This window comes from Sarcophilus harrisii, chromosome 4, assembly GCF_902635505.1.
Source record: "Sarcophilus harrisii chromosome 4, mSarHar1.11, whole genome shotgun sequence".
Classification (NCBI taxonomy): domain Eukaryota; kingdom Metazoa; phylum Chordata; class Mammalia; order Dasyuromorphia; family Dasyuridae; genus Sarcophilus; species Sarcophilus harrisii.
Window position 1 is genome coordinate 217,819,982 of NC_045429.1, and position 20,889 is coordinate 217,840,870.

General features: G+C 35.5%; 1 protein-coding gene across 1 annotated transcript in view; it reads right to left on the reverse strand.

Moving 5' to 3' along the window:
• Nucleotides 1–20,889, reverse strand: part of PM20D2 (peptidase M20 domain containing 2) — a 52,558-nt gene that overhangs the window by 16,663 nt on the left and 15,006 nt on the right. The window contains exons 2-3 of the mRNA XM_031964533.1: nt 5,491–5,964; nt 1,848–1,996 (exon numbers count right to left, since the gene is read on the reverse strand). Of these exons, the coding sequence (XP_031820393.1) occupies nt 1,848–1,996; nt 5,491–5,943 (602 nt within the window). The 5' untranslated portion in view covers nt 5,944–5,964. The remainder of the gene's footprint in view (nt 1–1,847; nt 1,997–5,490; nt 5,965–20,889) is intronic.

Here is a 20,889-nt window from a genome sequence, read left to right on the forward strand (position 1 = left end):
ATTTAGATGTGTAACTGAAGATTTGCCCAGAATTATCTTTTTCAATTCTACTTTTTATTTTTGAACACTTCAATGTAGATGAAGCGTAGATGGCATAGAAGCAGTCTGATTCAGTGTAAAATGCACTAATTTTGGGTTAAGGGAATGCTTAATAATCTAGCTCTCCAGTTCATTTTCTGTGTGATATTTGCCAAGTCTCTTAATTGCTCTGCACTTCAGTTCCTTTCTCTAGAAGAGAGTAACGAAGTTGGATTAAATAACCTCTGACCTCCCTACCCATATATAATACTATGCTTTGTAAAGAGTTCATATTTTCTATATTACCCAGAGAAATCCAGAGAAATTATTTTTAGATGTTTGTACAAGATTGATGGTTTTCCAGAAAGTAAATACACTACTTATTATATATATATATATATATATATTTTTTTTTTTCTTTCTAAGACCTAGACAGACTTACATGAACTGATTATTATCTAATTTAAAACAGACTAACAATGCAAAATTTTTTTTCTCAGGACTCCTATAGGTTTAGACCTTTGCATTTTAATACTTATGGAAGCCTTCTTATAAAAGAAGCTTAATTTGTTTGGTTTTTTTTTTTAAGGCAAACCAAGTGTTCTTCATTGTCAAACACATAATGAAAAGTATTAAATGTGGATTCAGAAAATCTCTTATTGCTAAACACATGCTGAACTATTTCTTTGATATAAAGTGCCTACTGTTTGTACACCTTCCCACAAAGGACTTTTCTCTGGTGCTTCTTTGGGGCTTGGAGGTGATTGTGGCTTCCTAAATGCTCTGCAAGTAAAATAAAGGTTCTGGCCTTTTCTTTAAATATAGTCCCAACAACAATCAGCTTTCAAAGGACTTACCTAGCTGAAGAAAGATGCTCACCACAAACAAGATCCACTTGATGGATCTTTGGCTATAGCAACCCACAAAATAAAAATTAAAATACAAACTGTCTGGTATATCTTTCTACTATAGTGACAGTGGCAGAAAATGGTACATGAGATGGTAAGAACTTTGGTTCTTAGACTGACCATACATTTTAATTTAGTTGTTGGTATTTGAAAAATGGTCATTTACCATCAAGTGGACATACTGGTGGAGAATCAGAATTGTATGAATAAATGAAACTATAAAACAAGAAAGTGGAGTTAAATGGAAAGATGGATCAGACATTGTTCTTAGGGAGGAAAATATAGGGGCTGGCCAAAAAAAGACCAAAATAAGTTAAAAAGCACCTTTGTTAAATACTTGATCTACTTTAACTCCACAGCAGACAATGCTGAGAAGTGCATGATAGATATGAGTAGACTCACACAAGTACAAGAAGCTATAAGGAAAAGCTGGAGTAAAAAAAAAGTTATCAGAAAAATGTGTGCTCAGAACAGATGGGGTAATAAATTAGCACAAGGTGAGGAAAAACTTGGAAATTTGTCTGTATGGTTTATTGTATGTTACAAACCAGAAAGGCTCCCAGCTCAATGGATGGACCTCTTTCAGCAAGTTTAGGGGAGAATACGAATAAAAACTGAACAAGGTGAGGCAAGACCTGATCACTAGAGAGAATGCTCACAAAAAATGAGATCTCTGATCTGTTAAGAGTTGTGTATAAGAGAACAAGGATCCAAAAAAAAAAAAAGAAAGAAATGGTTTTTGTTTTTAAATATAAACACAGAGATACACAGAGGCATGCTGGCCTGCATGTGTACACACACTGCCCTCTCCAGGAGAAAACATAAAATAGAGAAAATATCAACATTTTGAAATTCCAGCTTTGCAATCTAAATTCTAGGTTCAAGGAAGAAATATCTATTTTCTTCATCTTCTTTACTTACTCATGCTCAGCCACATCAGGTAAGTAAGCAGCATTTTCTTGTGATGGATGAGCCATAAAAACAACATCAAGATTTTTAAAAGCTCCAGCTTCAATTAAGTCAATTTTGCCACCTCCATCTTCTTCTGCAGGAGTACCCAGGACAGTGATCTAGAAAAGACACAGAGATCAGAGAAGCCCAAATATTTATCCACCAAATATACAGGTTCCTAGTTCACAATTCATTCAGAACCTACTTCATTGTTTGTCTTCAAACTATAAGAAAGACTAGCTTCTAACATGCAACAGTGAGTAACTTGATATTTAGAAATTCACACTTTAATTTATATTGCAATACAAAAGATCTCACAAGAAGACCAATTTGATGAGAAATATCAGAAATTTTCTGTCTGAAATGCTTATGACGAAAAGAGAAACTAAAGCCATTTGGTTACTCAAGGTACTCTGTAAATCAAGTAGTCTTTAAAGCCTTTATTGCAACTCTTTTTTGGACTAAATGTTGGATATGTAGGAATAAGAACTTGCCCTATGACTTCATAGGTATAGAGAATTCCTGCATGAAGAAAAACTCTTCCCCAATGCAGGTCAGTACCTTATCCACAACTTAACTATGTGGCCTAGAGCAGTGACGTCAAACTCAAATAGAAAAACAGAAAAGATCCCAGAGGACTGCATATTAACTTAGAAAACCACAGATTTAACATCTAAATTCCATTGTATTTTTTTTTACTTTTTTTTTCCTGAGACAATTGGGGTTAAGTGACTTACCCAGAGTCACACAGTTAGGAAGTATCACGTGGCGACACGTGATTTGAACTCAGGTCCTCCTGACTTCAGGGCTGGTGCTTTATCCACTGCACCACCTATCTGCCCTTTTTTGCTTATTTTGTTAAACATATTCCTAACTATATTTTCATTTAAAGGGGTTGTTTCAGGTTCTGGCCTAATTTGGCACTTCTGGCCTAGAACAATATAGTAGGTTAACTGACTTGTCCAGGGTCACAAGGGCAGGATATGTCAGAGACAATTTGTAGATTAGCATTAATAAGCTAATTATTTGCAAAGCGCTTCATAATTATTTATCAGTTAGTCCTCACAACAACCCTGTGAGGTAGGTGACAAAGTATACAGAGAAAGAGAGGTCCAGGAAATAGTGATTTGCCTAAAGGGACATAAAAAGGCTAAGGCAATGCTAAATCAAAATTCAATTCATAAGACTTCTACTCTTATGCTATCTCATTAAGAACTTTCAAGATAGATTATTTTTAGAAGTACATTAAACAATCTTAAATACCACAGTTAGAAATGACCAATTACACAAACTTACTAATTCGTTTCCACCAGTTCAATCAGGCAGATTTATTGGTCACCAAACACCTAATTAAACAAAAAAGAACTTTACAGAATAAACATTTTACTTAAATACTTTCTCAAAAACATACAATTTTAAACAGTCAGAATAAATGTCAGTGAATAATGGAGCTCCTTAAATTCTAAAATTATTCAATCAACAAATATTTATTAGGTTGCTAGGGATACAAAGATGAAAAATGACAAGACTCTTAATCTCAAAAAAGTAAATATAATGAATTTGAAATATATGTGTGTGTGTTTGTATATATTACCATGTAAGAGAGATGCTATTAATTTTTTTTAAATTGACAGTTATTAATATTTGAGAACTATATGGTTTCTATAAATTATGCAAATAGTATCGTGTACCCCCTTTAAATGATCATTACCTCTGTTTTAATCCTCCAAAACCCATCAGCTACCTTGTATTCAACTATCCTATTTATGTAGGTGATTTCCAGATCTATATAACCTACCCTTTCTCCTAAGTTCCAGTTCCTTATGAAGTATCCTTTGGACATCTGGCTTTAAGATCCCACTGACACCTGTATCATGTCTAGAACTGAGTTCATAGTCTTCCTGAATACCTACTCTCCCTTCTGTTTTCCTAATGCATTTGTATTGGCTACCCTCATACCTGGAATGCTCATTCTCTCCTTTACTTTCTCCTCTTAAGAATCCTTGACTTCCTTTGAAACTATTAACATCTCAACTTCTGCAAGAGGCCTGGTCAACCAGGATCCTTCTCCTCAGAATTTTCACTTGAAGATTACCTTCCATTTCCATTTTGTACAAATTATTTGTATATTGTCTTTCTTATTAGAATGGGACTTCCTTGAGAGGAAGGACAATGTTTTTACCATTCTATACATCCCAAGAACTTACCACCTGGCACACAGCTAAATAAATATGTGTTCCATTCTTATTGTAGAACTTCTAATATGTTTGATTTGAACGTCTGGTCTTTTTTCTTGTATTGATAAAGGGAAAAGAGAAAAAGGTTGATCACATTCAGGAACAATCAACCCTTCTCAAATGGACAAAGATTTAAAAAAGAAAGGAGAGGAGAGGAGAGGAGAGGAGGAGAGGGGAGAAGAAGGGAGGGGAGGGGAGGGGAGGGGAGGGGAGGAAGAAAGAAAAGAAAAGAAAAGAAAAAACACAAGGGAAAATAGCCTTAAAAAATAAATAAATAAAAACTTTCATACTGTCCTTAATCAAAATAAGACTGGATTCAATTTTTAGCCCAAAGATGAAGAATATTATATATATGTATTCATATATACTAAAGAAATAAGCCTTTTTAAATGACATTTTCTTAAATCTAATGAAAAATTCTCTGTTTAAAATGTGAAGGGGTTTTTCTAATCCGTGAAGGCAAAAATTTTAAAAACTTAAAGCCTGAATTGAACTATATTTAAAATGCTTCCTTATAATTACAAAAACATAGTTCTATGAGGACTATAAAGTATAAAGACAAAGAAAAAAATCTCTCCGGTATTAGAAAGGTAGATGTCTAAAAAGATCAGTAGCAGCCGACAGAGGATTGCCCCTAGTGATTTGGTAGCTACAGTAAATCAAAATACAGCATCCCTGTTTATCTGCTTTACACTACTTGTAAAACCCTTCCGATGGACTACCCAAGTAAATAAGCATAGACACACACACACAAATGTCTCTAGAACCCACACCCTCAATTCTGTTATTCAAAATACTGGATGACATTCGAGTTTTGGGGTCCAAATACAAACCATGACTAAGAATACATGTCTAGGGAGAAAAAAAGCCCACAAACCAAGCCTAACTCAAAAAACACGAAGGGAGCGTTCAGTGAGGGTCGGGAAGGATACCACCACCCTTCTAAAGGATAGGAAGAGACAGAAGCCCCCATTCCCGTTTCCCATTTAAATTTCTTATTCTAACAAGGTTTTAAGCTTTGCTGTTTCCATGCTACTGAAAGGCTGCAAGCTGCTAGCACCCTCTAAATTTGCCACCCTGGGATGAGTATTGGGGTGCAATCTATCCCAAACAGTTACCTGACGAGTCTTAATTGAATATTCAGATCTATCTACATCGGGTATGGGAAGCGCCCTCTAAGGTTCAGAATACCACAAGCGATGGAGACGAGTTTTAAGTGGAACAACGCATTGTCAATCCTGTGATACAATGAATCGCATGCGGGGCCCGGAGAGAGGCTGCGTCCCACTCTTCCCCACTCCCTCCAGGAAGATCCCGGGGGCGGTGATCCCCGGTTCGCAGGACGGACAAGAACCCCGGCCCAGGCCCGGTCTCACCTTCACCGGCGGACAGCTCGGGGGGCTTTCGAGCGCCCCCTTCAGACCCAGGGCGGCCGCAGCGCCCACCTCGGCTATCAGGTTGTGGCCGCAGGCGTGCCCGATGCCAGGCAGCGCGTCATATTCGCAAAGAAAGCCCAAGTGAAGCGGCGCGGCGCTCCGGGACCCCGCGGCGGGAGACTCCCATTCCGCCCTGAAAGCCGTGTCCAGCTTGTAATGCGGCTGCACCGCCCACGGAGAGGCGGCCGACGACTCCTGCTCGAAGAAGCGGGTCAGGGCACCGTGGGCGCGGTACTCCTGGTAGGCGAGCTCGGGCTCGCTCCAGATCTCCTGGCTCAGGGCCCCGAGCCGTTCGGCCGCCTCATCGATGCACTCCGCGGCGCGGCGTTTCAGCAGCTCCAGCTCCGAAACGGCGTGGCCGCTCTCTTCGGCCAGCTCCTCGCCCGGTCTCATGACGGTCAGCACCTCGACCACCTGGGTAGAGGAAGGGATCGGTCAGAAAGTAAACTCCACTCCCCAGCCCGCAGATTTCGCCGGGAGCTCCCGCTGGCCCCTTCTTCAACAGCCAATGGGTCCCGCCTCTACTCCGCCCCCAGGCTAGCGCTTTCCCAATCACAGCCATTCTTCATTTCTCCCTCTCTCCTATATCCGCTCTCCTGTTGGGCCTACTGGAAAATGTAGTCAGCTGCCTCCTCTCTTCCTTGGGGCTTGAAACTCTAAAAAGCTCACCTCCTGTCTTTTATTTTAGTCTCCCCACTGAACTGTGGATTCTAAGTACAGAAAAACCCCTCCATTATTCGAATACAAAGAATCCAGGATTGTCGGGAAGAGGCTCCGCAAATGAGAGCAGTGAGGGAACCTCCCGTTCTTAACTTGTGATTAACTAAAAGGAACTCAAAGCTTCCATGGGTAGGTTTCAAGGGTCTGTGAATTTGGATGGGGAGAAAATTACACTTCTATTTTCATGAACTTATAATTGAAATTTAACTCTCCTGTCAAATTGTTTAAAGATATGATTCTGAGGAGTCCAAAGACTCCTCAGATAAAATCAACTTACCTGCCTCCTCATAGAAAGCTGATACTCAATATTAACGATTATTAAATGCCTACTAGGTGCCAGGCACTCTACTAACCATTGAGGATACCCCCTCTCCAAGAAAAAGGCAAAAGACAGTCCCTGTCTAATAGGAGTTTACAATCTAATGAATGACTCAATGTGGATTTGAGAGTTTTTTTGGGGGGGAGGGATATAGTCAATTCAGAAATTTGTTTTATTTAAATATACATATTTGTATGAAGGATTTTGTTTTTCTCACTTTCTCATCAGAGAAATGAGGGTTGAGTGGAAAAGAAAAGTGTTATTGAAAATAAAGTGTAAATTTTTTTTTGAAAAAGGGAGTTCATAAACTTCACCAGACTGCCAAAGGGGTCCATTTTGCACAAAAAGGCTAAGAACTCAATTTAGAGGCTGTCTTCTGTGATTATTGTCCAAGAAGTTGGCCCTGGCATGTTGGCCATTGTTAAATTCTCCCATTTTTTTCTATGCACTGAAAACAGTTTTTTCAGCACTGAAAACAGGTAGTGCACAGGTATTTCGGTATTACATGCTGAAATCATTAGTGATTGAGAAAACTGCCCCATAACAATTGGGCTGTGAAGCTAAGAGCCAATAAGGGGGAAATATCGCATAAATGCAAGTAAGTATGAACAAAAGAAAAGTCCAGAAAAAGTGCTATGAGAAATTTGAAGCAAGAAATGTAATTTCATTCTGAAAGGACTGGGGACATAGAAAAGAAGGTTGACACCATGGAGAAAGTAGCATATCAGTTTGGCTTCTAATGGATAACTCAACAAATGAGGATGGCATGTATGAATCATAGTATAGTTGGCTAGAACATAAAATACTTAAAGGGGAATAGTATGTGATGGGAATTCAAGGCAGCTTGCTCTCTCCCTAAGATCAAAATTCCCCAATTCATTCTAAGAGTATTTCTCTAAATCTCCTGATTTTGTCCTTGAAGTATTTTTCCAGCTCTTCCCAGACTTTGTCCTCCCTCCAATTCTTCCTTGATCTTAAGCTTCATGAATTCTTCCCTACTTCCTGATGTTATTTCCCCAATTGTTCTGGTAATCTCCCCAACTCTCCTAGTTTTCTGTCTCTTCCTTCTTTTGTCTATACAAATCATCCCTTCCCAAATAATGACACAAAATCATACTGGATTTTGTCTGAGACTTTTATTTCTTCATAAATGTATTTTTTGGCAGGAAGAATATCTCTGTGATTCTTCACAATTTTTGCACCTCATCATTGCTCTCCTGAACCTCATCATGAGACTATATCATTATGTAATAAAGCTATACAAGTATACTAGGACTAGTATTGTCATTGTCAGTCATTTTACTCATGTCTGACTCTACTGGAACTCATTTAAGGGTTTTCTTGGCAAAGATACTGGAGTAATTTGTCATTTCCTTCTTTAGTTCATTTTATAGATGAGGAAACTGAGGTAAAGAAGGTTAAATAACTTGCCAGGGTCACAGAGTTAGTGTCTAATGCCAGATTTGAATTCAGGAAGATGAATCTTTGAGAAAGAGCACTGGTTATCCAGTCAAGTTCAAATTTCACTACTAATGTGTACTCATTCTATGACCTTGGTCAGGTTATTTAACCTCCTTTGATCTCAGTTTCCTCATCTGTAAAATGAGAAGATTGGATTAGATGGGCTTTTGAAATACCTTCTAGCTCTAGCTCTTTGTTTCTATGATCCAATGAACAAAATAGAACTGTGAATATAGGAAAAACTGAGTCATACTCCCAGTCCCACCCACCTAGTAAGTTATATTAAGATCAAGATGTGGATGTATGAGAAAGAACTCTATAAACTGTAAAACTGCCACAACCTGTGCTTCAGTTTTATAGGAAAGCTGAGAGTAAAGGAACCAGATCAGAAGGAGAAAAAAGTAGATTGATTTTGAAAGGCAGTGAAAAAAGGCAAGATCATAGAGGAAACTGAAATGGTTACCCTTCCTTCTAAAAATTGATATGATTAATGGACTAAACAAAAATAATTATTTTATTGTAGTATTGTATTTTATTATTGTCCCAAGTCACGAAAAATGTTTTGAGAATTGTCTAAATGATCCTGGGACAGATACTGTATCCAGTATTTGAAGACAAAAACAGTTTCTGGGTGAGAAGTTAACAGCTCATCTGACCTGGTGAGACTCTAACCTTGGGGGGACCCGGGATGATCCTCACTATGGGGAGAAAAGAGTGAGACAGAGAAGATTCTGCTGACAACAAGTGTTATTAATTCTAATCTTTCATCATATAGTCTTACCCTGTGTTTGGTAACTGTAGTATCTTGTTTTTGTTAGGTCAATTATTCATATCCTCTTTTACCTGACATTAGGACTATATAGACACCTTATTCCTCTCCCTTCATAATTAATTTAATAAAGAAAAAATTCATTCAAACTTTTGATTTCTAAGAATCAATACAAATATTGTCCAAGATCTATTGTATTTCAAATGATTTCTCTCAATACCATGTTTTCCTCCTTTTAAGGATATGAATAGGTTTTGAAAAGCTATATAACATCATTGTGATGTCCAAAGTTACATTTCCCATCAGACACAAAACTCAGATCATGTCTATCTATATTACTTAAGAGTAAAGCATACCTTTAACTTAAAATAAGGTAAAAAATACCAAAACTGAAAGATTTAAATGAAAAAGTCTTCAGGTGATTTTTTTTACTGGAAAATTATTAAAAGTTTGGATAACAAAAGGTCTCTCACTTAGACATAATTTGTTTTGTGCACTAATAACTTTAAATGGAATCTTATGACTACTATCCAGTTTTAGATTTAACTGATGCTGAACTACAGTAATGTGATATACACAGCTGGTGCCTACATTATAAAGTAGGCATAAAATTACCCAATGAGATAGTCAAGATTCTAACATCCTTGTTTTCTATATAGAGAAGCACAGTGCTTACTGGTAATGTAATACCTATGGATAATATAACTTTTATATATATCAAAGGATTCCATCAAACAATATTAACCACAAATTTCTTCCTCAACTAAACATTCAACTTAAAAACAATTTTGTTGGTGTTGTTCAGTTGTGGCCAACTCTTCATGACCTCTTTTGGTAATTTGCTTGGCAAAGATACTAGAGCAAATTTCCATTTCCTTCTCAATACTACAATAAAATTTATTTTTACAGATGAGGAAACTGAGGCAAATGGGGTTGAATGACTTGCCTGGGGTCTATTAAATGTCTGAGGCCAGATCTGAATTCTAGAGGAAGTGTCTTCCTGACTCTAGGCCCTGAACTATCCACTGTGTCACCTAGCTGCCAATTTAAAAGCAATAGAACTTAATAAAACTCTTCTAGATCTGCTAAGAGTAACTCTAGGACCTTTATCTGTATCTGTGGGATGACAAAGTCAGAATCCTCCCTTCCTCCACAAAAAAAAAAAAAAAAAAATTCAGTAGACTAGAACAGTAGAAAAACAATGGGTGGAATATAATAAAGATGCAGTTCAATAGGAATAAATACAAAGTCATATATATGGATTTTTAAAAACAAATTTCATAAGGCATGGCTAGGCAATGATTAATAAAGAAATGATGTGGGAAAATGAAAGCTCAGTATCAAGTCAACATGTGTTGCATGGTAGCCAAAAAAATGAATGTGATGTTAAGATCATTAAGAGAAACTTTTGAATACAATCTTATCTCTCCAAAACCTCATAGCAGTGACTACTGCTGTAACAGTACCAATGTCTTTTATGTCATGTCTTTTAACATTATCTAGTTTTTCATTTCTTATATCAAAATAATATTCCATCACTTTTATATTTCACAACTTATTCAGTCATTCTTAACTTAGTCTCCTAAGTCTCCAGTTGGGTTTTATTTATTCATTTATTTTTGGATACCACAATGCTGCCCTCTTCCCCTCTCCCCCTCCCGCTGTAAAAGATATTTTCCTTTCTTTTGGATAAAAGCCTTATAGTCTATAGCTGGATTATGACAGACCCCAGCTGTAACTACAATGTAGTAAGTACTAAAAAGTTAACTCTGAGTTCTAAAAACTCAGATCTCAAGTTCTACATTATCTAAAGGACAAACCAAGTTCAGTTTGAATGATTTTTTGCTTTTTTGCTTACTTTTTAATCTTTTAAAGATTGTCTTCTAATAGAATCTATGCCCAATCATCAAATATTTATTAAATGCCTAATGCCAGGCACTGTGGCTAAATGCTAGACTTTATGGAGGAATTATTCACTAAATCACCCACTAACATATCCCCCCCCACAATGATTACACCAAACTTTTTTTCTCCTCCAGCCCCATTGTGGTCATGCTCAGCAAATGAGTTAATTGCTAATTTACTAAAAAGATTACAGTAATTCAATGAATTGCAACTTTTTCAGCTTCCTTAATGCTTTCCCCCCTTCACTCCCTCTCCCCCTCCCCCCATTATCTTGCTTATTTTCTCCAACTTGGTTCCTTCCTTTCATCTTACAAACATATTCGGGCATACATATGTCCCACCCTCTTAAAACAGCAAATATATTTCTCTTGAAACTGCCATGCCTTCAAATTCTTACTGTATCTCTTCACTAATAAGCTTCTAACTCAGGAGAAAATGTGGTCTAGTGGGAAGTATGTTGGAATAATATTAAAAGATCTTTTGGGCTTCAGTTTCCTTATCTGTATGAAAGGATTACAATACTCTCCAAAGTTGCTTTTAGCTCTAAGACAAAGCAGAGTGTAGATTCATGATCACCATATCCTCAAACCCTTTCAATTTGACTTCCATCTCCACTATTGTTCAGTCATTTCATATACTTTGTTACAAAATTTGTTTGTTATTGTTGGTGGTGGTTTTGGTTTTTGTTTTGGCAAATTAGACTTGTCTGCCATTTCCTTCTCTCGATCATTTTAAAGATGAGGAAAGTGAGGCAAACAGAACTAAGTGATTTGGCCAGGGTTGCACAGCTAGTACATGTCAAACTGAATATGAACTCAGGTTCTTCTGACTCTAGGACCAACATTCTATCTACTGTACCACCTAATACTTATTGCTATCTATTTTCTCAGAAAACATCCTTTTGTTAAAGCTAATTGAGGTTAACTGATAAGTTGATAGTGAGGTGCTATAACTGATACCAAAAATACTGAAGAAATAACTGGAAATTTATATTGGGGAGAATAAATTAGAATGGAGTTCTAATGGAAAGCTGTCAGTGGAATAAACTGGGCTATCTATAGCCATATGAAAGGGGGAAAAAAATCACTATTAATAAAATAAATGACAAAACAAAACAAAAAAAGGACAATGATAAGTATTGAAGGAGTTGTGGGGAAGCAGGCACATTGATTCATTGTTGGTAGACCTGTGAATATATACAACTATTCTGAAAAATAATTTGGAATTATAAACAAAAAGTTACTAAATAGTTCATCCTCTTTGATCCAGCTATACACTATAAGGCTTTTATCCAAAAGAAAGGAAAATATCTTTTATAGCGGGAGGGGGAGAGGAGAAGAGGGAAGAGGGCAGCATTGTGGTATCCAAAAATAAAAGAATAAATAAAACCCAACTGGAGACTTAAGAGACTAAGTTAAGAATGACTGAATAAGTTGTGAAATATAAATGTGATGGAATATTATTTTGATATAAGAAATGAAAAACTAGATAATGTTAAAAGACATGGCATAATATATAAAGTAATGCAAAGAGAAACAGAACCAGAAGAACAATTTATACTATAATACCAATATTTGAAAAATGGACAGTATTGAGAATTTTATAAATGGATGAAGAATGAAATTACCAGAGCCAGGAGAACAATTTATACAATGACAACACTAGGAAAAACAAATACTTTAGCAGTTATAAGAATTATGATCAACACAATTATCTCTCATGATTCTAGAGGAACAATGATAAAACATCCTATCCATGACAGAGAGAGGATGGATGAATCACACCTGCACACATTGCATAAGGCCACACATTTTTGTATGAGAGAATTTGTTTTGATTATACATACTTTTTCCTCTTCTTTTTTGCTCAGGGGACATGACTGAGAGGGAAATAAAATAGATTTATGTTATTTTTTTAAATATAGAAGTGTATGTATGCTACAGATGTGGAATATTACATACACTTGCCCATCAGTTGGAGAATTGGAAGAATAAATTATGGTATATGAATGTTATGGAATATTATTGTTCTATAAAAAACAATTAGTAGGAGGATTTCAGAGAGGCCTGAAGAGACTTACATGAACTGATCATCATACCATAGTTCTTAAAGAAATCAGGCTTGTTTGCTTGCATTTTGTTTTCTTTCTCATTTTTTCCCTTTTTGATCTAATTTTTCTTGTGTACCATGATAATTGTGGAAATATATATAGAAGAATTGCACATGTTTAACATATTGGATTATTTGCTGTCTAGAGAAGGGGATAGGGGAAATGGGATGAAAAAAATTTTGAACACAAGGTTTTGCAAAAGTGAATGTTGAATATTATGCATGTATTTTGAAAATAAACAGCTTTAATCAAAAGAAATTTTTAAAAGGAATATTGCATACACTTTCAGATGAGGTCACTGTATTATTAGTTTTATTTAACTGTTTTTGTTACAAAAGATACAAAGTGAAAGTAATGGTAATGTTTATAATATAAAAACAAAACATCAACAAAACTTTTTTTTAAAGAAAAAAAAGTAATTTAGTTTGGGAAACTACACATTCATAGGTTAAACTAATTGCATGTGGGTTTCTTTCCTTCCCCACAGTTATCTGAAACGTACTTTATTAACTTACGCTTAAATCACTTCAGACAAATAAGATCAGCTGCTCTGCTCTCAGTATCAGTTCCTGGAAATCAAGTTCCCAGAAAAAAAAAAACTTCAAGGTTTACTCTGAGGGGTAAACCTTCTGACTCATCATCTTGATGAGGGAGACTGCTACAAAACCCCATTTTTTGAATGTTTTCCAAAGATAAGCCTGGTTTTTTAGTTTCTTTGATGGGTTTATTTCCACAATTATGATCAACTAAATTCAATTCAGTGCAATAGATATCTACTATGTAGCAGATACTGTGCCAGGGGAATTTAAAAATAAGAATGAAACTGTTACAGTTCTCAAGTTGCTTATTACTGCAAAGAGGAAACAAAATATACAAATCAAATTATTAAAAAGTAATTCTGATGGAGGGGGAATAAGGAAAAACTTCAGGTAGAAGGTGGTACTTGGGCTATGCCTTGAAAGGATCTGGACATCACTTTTAAGTGAAGATGAGAAGGAAAAGTTTTCCAGGATTAGGGGGACAACCTGTAATTTGCTCTTCACCAAGTGTATTATAAAATGTTAGGATTTGGATGCTGCCCCAAACTAATTGTGTGATTCTGGGCAAAAATCTCTTGGCATCAGTTTATCTGTTGAATTGTGATCATAATAAAATACCTATTATGTGCCAGATACAGGGCTAACTAAGCACTAGGGATACAAAGAAAGGCAAAAGAGAGTCCCTGCTCTCAAGGAACTTGTGATTTATTGTGGGAAACAAGAAGCAAATACATATAGACAAGATATGTACATTATAAACAGGAAATAATTAACAGAGGCAAGTCACTAGAAGAGGGGTAGAAAAAGTTATATATAGGCAGTGGAATTTTAGTTGGGACTTGAGAGAAGCCTAATAACACCTACCTCACAGGATGGTTTTGAAGAACAAATGAGATAACAAATATAAAGTACTTTGCAAACCTTAACCCCCCAAATAAAAGTTAGCTATTATCATCATAGCATTAAAATGTTTTTATAATTAGCTCTTATGTGCAGGTGGCATATAGTTCAACACTAAATTATCCCTCCATGATTAAATGATTATTTCCTCTAATTAATGCAACTACAGTGTCATGAAATACAATAATCTTAAAGTAGGAGGGTCCTTGAATTGGTTCTCATCTGCCTCTCTAGATCTCCATGTTAAAGTTTATAATATAAATATATATGTATAAGACCATATATATATATATGCATATATAATTTTAATAATTGACTTGTGCTATCTGTCATTAAGTTATCACAAGAATCCTCATATATTCCAATAATTTTAGTGATGTTTATTGGAATTGAAAGCAACAGTAAGTAGAATAGATAATATACAGGTATTTATGCAACAAAAAGTTTGGGAACCATTCATTGATTCACTGCTCTCTTAAATTAAGCACTAGGTTTAGAAAAACAAAGCTCCAGGGCAAAATTTGCTTTTAAATATAAAGAATAGCACAGTCTGTTATTACACAGGAGCAAAAAAAATATCCTCAAACAGTCTGTACTCTGATGCAATTTACATTTTCAGATGACCCCATCTTTCACATAGTAGGTAGGCCTTTAATAAAAGTATATTAAATTGAAATTGAATTAAAGCTGGTTATGAAATAGGAGATCCAAATAGTCACATCTAACTTGATCATATCTCAAAGAAATATATATTATAATCTCAGAAGAATCTTAAAGATCTGTTATATTATGTAATTCAGGGGGTTTTAACCTTTTTTTTTTTTTTTGTCTCTTGGATTAGTCTTCTGGCAATCTTGTAAACCTCATAAACTCATCAGAACAATATTTTCAAATGCATAAAACAAACCTTATAAACTCAGAATAATATTTTCAAATGCATAAAATGAAAAAATAAGAAACTAATTATATTGAAATTCAGTTATCAAAATAATTAAACTAGAAATATTTCAAATGTGGGCCTGGTTTAAAGGGCTATATTAAACTTCTAGAATCCTAAGAGTACATAGGACTTTTAGAATTTATCAGGACAATGTGACCTCAATTAGGCACTCAGTTTAAAAATGTTAACTCTTTTTATTTGTTCTTGCTTTTATTGAGAAAAGTCTGTGCTTCTGACATCACTTCTTATTAATAAGGCCTTACTTTTCAAGTGTTCTTGCAGAGTTATAAACAATACTTGGCTAAGACATTACATATGCCTGAACTCACAGCCATTCTTTTTTTTTTCCTATATGTTTGCCAGTTGGTCAACAGTCAGCAAGCATTTATTAAGTGCTTACTATATGCTAACTTCCCATAACTCCCTCCAAAACTATCATCTTTTGCCATCTTTGCAACCTGGAATTTCTATTTTAATGCAGGAAGAAAACACATACAAGAAAACTGAAGGGTTTGTTTTTTAGGATAAATTGGTCTTCACATATATTGAAAGCTTAAGGCCTTCATTGTCTCAGATGTATGAGCTTGAGGTAGGATTCAAATTCAGGTTTTTCTAGACTCCAAGTTCAGAATTCTCTTCATGAATCTTTTGTCATTCCCATAATTCATCTTCTCCACTCCTCTGGAACTACTGAATCCTGTCAAAATCATACTTATTGTGTCTGCTGTAAGTCCATACTCTCACTGTAAGTAGACCCTCATTGCTAAATGGAAATGTGTAGAAACAAGGATGATATACACTTAAGTATATTGGGAGCTATAGAACTTTCATTCCAATTGTTACAATGAGTGCATAATAGTTTATAGTGCCACCACCCTTGTTTGGGATCCTTATCTCCTTTATCAGGACTATTATCATAAACCTCTATTCTGGCTTCCTATTTTCAGTCTCTCCCTTTTAAAATCCAACAACTGCCAAGTGATTATCCAAAAGCACAGGTCTGACCATGTCACTCCTTTATCTGTAACATTACTCCCCACTCTACTTAGTCTTTCATTCCCAATAGAAAGTAAACTCCTTGAGGACAGGAACTGTTCCATTTTTGTCTTTTTGTCTTTAGCACCTAACAAAGTGCCTTGCCATGGATAAATAAGTTCACTTACCTTGACAGTATACTTTCCAGGGATATACACATTGATAATGAGGTGATTCATTTTGGAGAGTAGTTTGGAACTATGCTCAAAAAGTTATCAAACTGTGCATACCCTTTGATCCAGCAGTGTTACTACTGGGATTATATCCCAGAGAGATTATAAAGAAGGGAAAGGGACCTGTATGTGCACGAATGTTTGGTGGCAGCCCTTTTTGTAGTGGCTAGAAACTGGAAACTGAATGGATGTCCATCAGTTGGAGAATGGCTGAATAAATTGTGGTATATGAAAATTATGGAATATTACTGTTCTGTAAGAAATGACCAACAGGATGATTTCAGAAAGGCCTGGAGAGACTTACACGAACTGATGCTGAGTGAAATGAGCAGGACCAGGAGATCATTATATACTTCAACAACAATACTATATGATGACCAGTTCTGATGGACCTGGCCATCCTCAGCAACGAGATCAACCAAATCATTTCTAATGGAGCAGTAATGAACTGAACTAGCTATACCCAGAAAAAGAACTCTGGGAGATGACTAAAAACCATTACATTGAATTCCCAATCCCTATATTTATGCACACCTGCATTTTTGATTTCCTTCACAAGCTAATTGTACAATATTTCAGAGTCTGATTCTTTTTGTACAGCAAAATAACGTTTTGGTCATGTATACTTATTGTGTATCTAATTTATATTTTAATATATTTAACATCTACTGGTCATCCTGCCATCTAGGGGAGGGGGTGGGGGGGTAAGAGGTGAAAAATTGGAACAAGAGGTTTGGCAATTGTTAATGCTGTAAAGTTACCCATGTATATATCCTGTAAATAAAAGGCTATTAAATTAAAAAAAAAAAAAAAAAAAAGATAATGAGGTGATTCACGTAGTGCCAGATCTAGCTCAATGTTTGGGAGGCTCCAAAGGAAAATGTGAGAGAGGAGAGGTATTTGAGGAGAGATATTCAACTACCAAGCTGAAGATCTACAAAGCCATTGTGTCGTATATCTGTGTAACCTGAACAGTATACTACTGCCATGCTAGGACTGAATCTCTTCCATTTGAATTGTCTTAGGAAGATTCTGAAGATCACCTGGCAGGATAAAATACCAGACATTGAGGTCCTTTCTCAAACTAAACTGCCAAGCATTCAAACTTTATTTAGAGAGTGCAACTCTGTGGGATAATCACATTGTTCGAATGCCAAATGTATGCTTGTCAAAAAGACTATTTTATGTAGAATTCACACAAGGAAGGCATTCACAAAATGGTCAGAAAAAGTGATACAAGGACATTTTCAAGGTCTCGCAACTTCAGAATTGACCATATGACATGGGAGACACTGGCACAGAACCGCTCTGCATAGTGTGCCCTTATTAGAGAAGGTACTGTGCTCTATGAGTGAAATGAGAATTGAATTAGCCAGAAGAAATGTGAGAAGTGCAAAGCTAGAAAATCCACCCCACATGTTCAGAGGGACTATTTGTGTCCAACCTGTGGCAGACCATTCTGAGTTCCTATTGGTCTGATCAGCCACAGTGGGACACACTGTAACTTGACTCTTAACATAGTGATGTATTTTGGTCCTCTTTGAGAATGAAGGACAACAACCAAAAAATAAACACTAGTTAAATAAAACTGAATTGTCTGTCACAGGGGAGAGAGATTAGATTTGTCTTGCTTAGTTAGCTCCAGAAGAAAAAAACTGGAAAGAATGAGTCAAAGCCCAGGAAACAGATTTTAGGTTAAATGTAAGAAAAACTTAATTATAATTAGAATTGTCCAGAAATGATGGCCACTTGCTAGAAATAATTGTATATAGAGTATATGTTGGTATATAATGGGATAGATGAATCCTTTGTGATTCCATGATCCATATAATTCCCTTCTATGTCTAAAAGTGCCAGGTTATGATAATGTCTTTTAATATTTATGTTTTGATATTTTATGGTTTGTATATTTTAATAAATGTTTCTGTCTTTTAAGAAGGCACTAATTAGAACAGAATAGACAAACTATGCACTGCAATAAGCAGTTATAGTATTTTGTTTGACAAATTTGAAGATTTAAATTTTTAAGATAAGAACTCACTGGTTAAAAAAATTTGTTGGGAAAAACAATGGAAAGCAGTATAATAGAAACTAGGTGTACATTTCTAGTCTTATGAAAAAATGCTCTAAATCACTATTGTTCAGAGAAAGGCAAATTAAGACAACTCTGAGGTATCACTATATACCTCTCAGATTGGCTAAGATGATAGGAAAAGATAATGATGAATGTTGGAGAGGATGTGGAAAAACTGGGACACTAAATACATTGTTGGTGAAGTTGTGGATTGATCAAAGCATTCTGGAAAGCAATCTGGAATTATGCCCAAAAGGCTATCAAACTGTACATAATCTTTAACCCAGCAGTATCTCTACTGGACCTGTATCCCAAAGAGATCATAAAAAGGGGGAAAAGGATCCACATGTACAAAAATATTTGTAGCAACCCTTTTTTACTGGAAACTAAGTGGAGGCCCATCAGTTGGGGAATGGTTGAATGTTATGGTACAAGAATGTTATAGAATATTATTTTTCTATAAGAAATGATCAGCAGGATAATTTCAAAAAGCCCTGGAGAGACTTACATGATAAATGAAGTGAGTAGAATTAAGAGAACATTGTACAGAGCAACAACAAAATTATGTGATGATAGATTCTGATAGAAGTGGTTCTTTCCAACAGCCAAATGATTTATGCTTGTCCCAATGGTCTTGTGATAAGAGTCATGTGTACCCAGAGAGAGGACTGTGGGGACTGAGTATGGATCACAAAATAGTATTTTCACTTTTTGCTGTTGTTTGCTTGCATTTTATTTTCTTTCTCATTTTTTTCTTTTTTGATCTGATTTTTCTTGTGTAGCATGATAATTGTGTAAATATGTACAGAAGAATTGCACATGTTTAACATATATTGGATTACTTGTTGTCAAGGTGGGAGGAATGGAGGAAGAAATAAAATTTGGAAAGAGGTTTTCCAAGGATGAATGTTGAAAACTATTTATGCATATATTTTGAAAACAAAAAGTTTTATTTAAAAAAATAAAAAAACTAGGTATAAAACAATATCTTACATTATATACCAAGGTCAAAATGGATACATGACCTAGCTATAAAGGGAGATATAAGAAAATTTGAACGTGAAATATATTACCTATCAGATTCATGGATTGACAACTTTATGAATAATAAGAGGTGGAAAGTATTGGGAGATATAAAATGGATAATTTTAATTACTTTTAAAGGGTTTATATAAATAAAATCCGTATAGACAAAATTAGAATGAAAGCAGAAAACAGAGGGAGAAGAGAAGATCTTTCTAGAAAGTTTCTCAAATAAAGATCTCATATCTTAAATATTTAAAGAATTTGCCTAGGCCCCCGAGGCAGAGTGTATGGACCCTGGAAGAAAAGAGATAAGGGCAAGAGAGAGGGGACTTGCAAAATGGAGGCAAGTCAAATCATTCTGATCAAGCCTCCTTTTTATGGGTTCAATAGTATAGATATATATAGCAGTAGAAAAAAAGGCAGGTTTGTTCAAACACAGTACAGGGTGGAGGTCCTAGACAAAGGGTTGGTATCCCGCCCAAGGATGAGCTGCTCAGATGTTTCTGGTGGCAGGAAGCTCTGATGGGATTAGGGGATCCCTAGATATCTGCCTATTCAAAGTTAGGATGTGATTAGGAGATTCCTATTCAGGAAGTCTTTGGTATGATGTGATTAGGAGATTCAACCTATTCAAGGTTGGCCTTATGTGGCTGTAGATTAGTGCCAGCTCCCCACAAGAATTCAGTCAAATTTGTAAAAAACACAAGTCATTCCCCAATTGATAAATGACTAAATGATATGAACAGGCATTTTTTTCAGCGAAAACTATGTATAATAATATGGAAAAATGCTCTAATTTATTATTAGGAAAATTAATATTAAAATAACTATGAAATATCTCACACCCATTAAATTGGTTAAAATAAAGGAAGGAGAACATGACAAATGTTGGACGAAATGTGGAAAAATTGGGATACTAATACACTATTTGTGGACTTGTAATCTGATCCAACCATTTTAGAGAGGAATTTGGAATTATGATCAAAGTGTTATTAAACTGTGTAATATCTAGCAATATCCAAAGTGTTATTAAACTGTGTAATATCTAGCAATACCATTATATGGTCTGTTTCCCAAGGTAATTAGGGAAAAAAGAAAAGATCTATATTCTTTTGTGGTAGCTCTCTTTGTGGTGGCAAAGAATTGGAAACTGAGGGGTTATTTGTCAATTGGGGAATAGCTAAACAAGTTGGGGTTATATTATTGTGATGGAATATTATTGTACTATAAGAAATAATGAACTGGTTGATTTTAGAAAAACAGACTTGCATTAAATAATGAAGTGTGAAATGGACAGAACCAAGAAAATATTGTATACAGTAAGGTAAAATTGTTTGAAGAACAACTGTGAAAAGGTCAGAAGGCTTT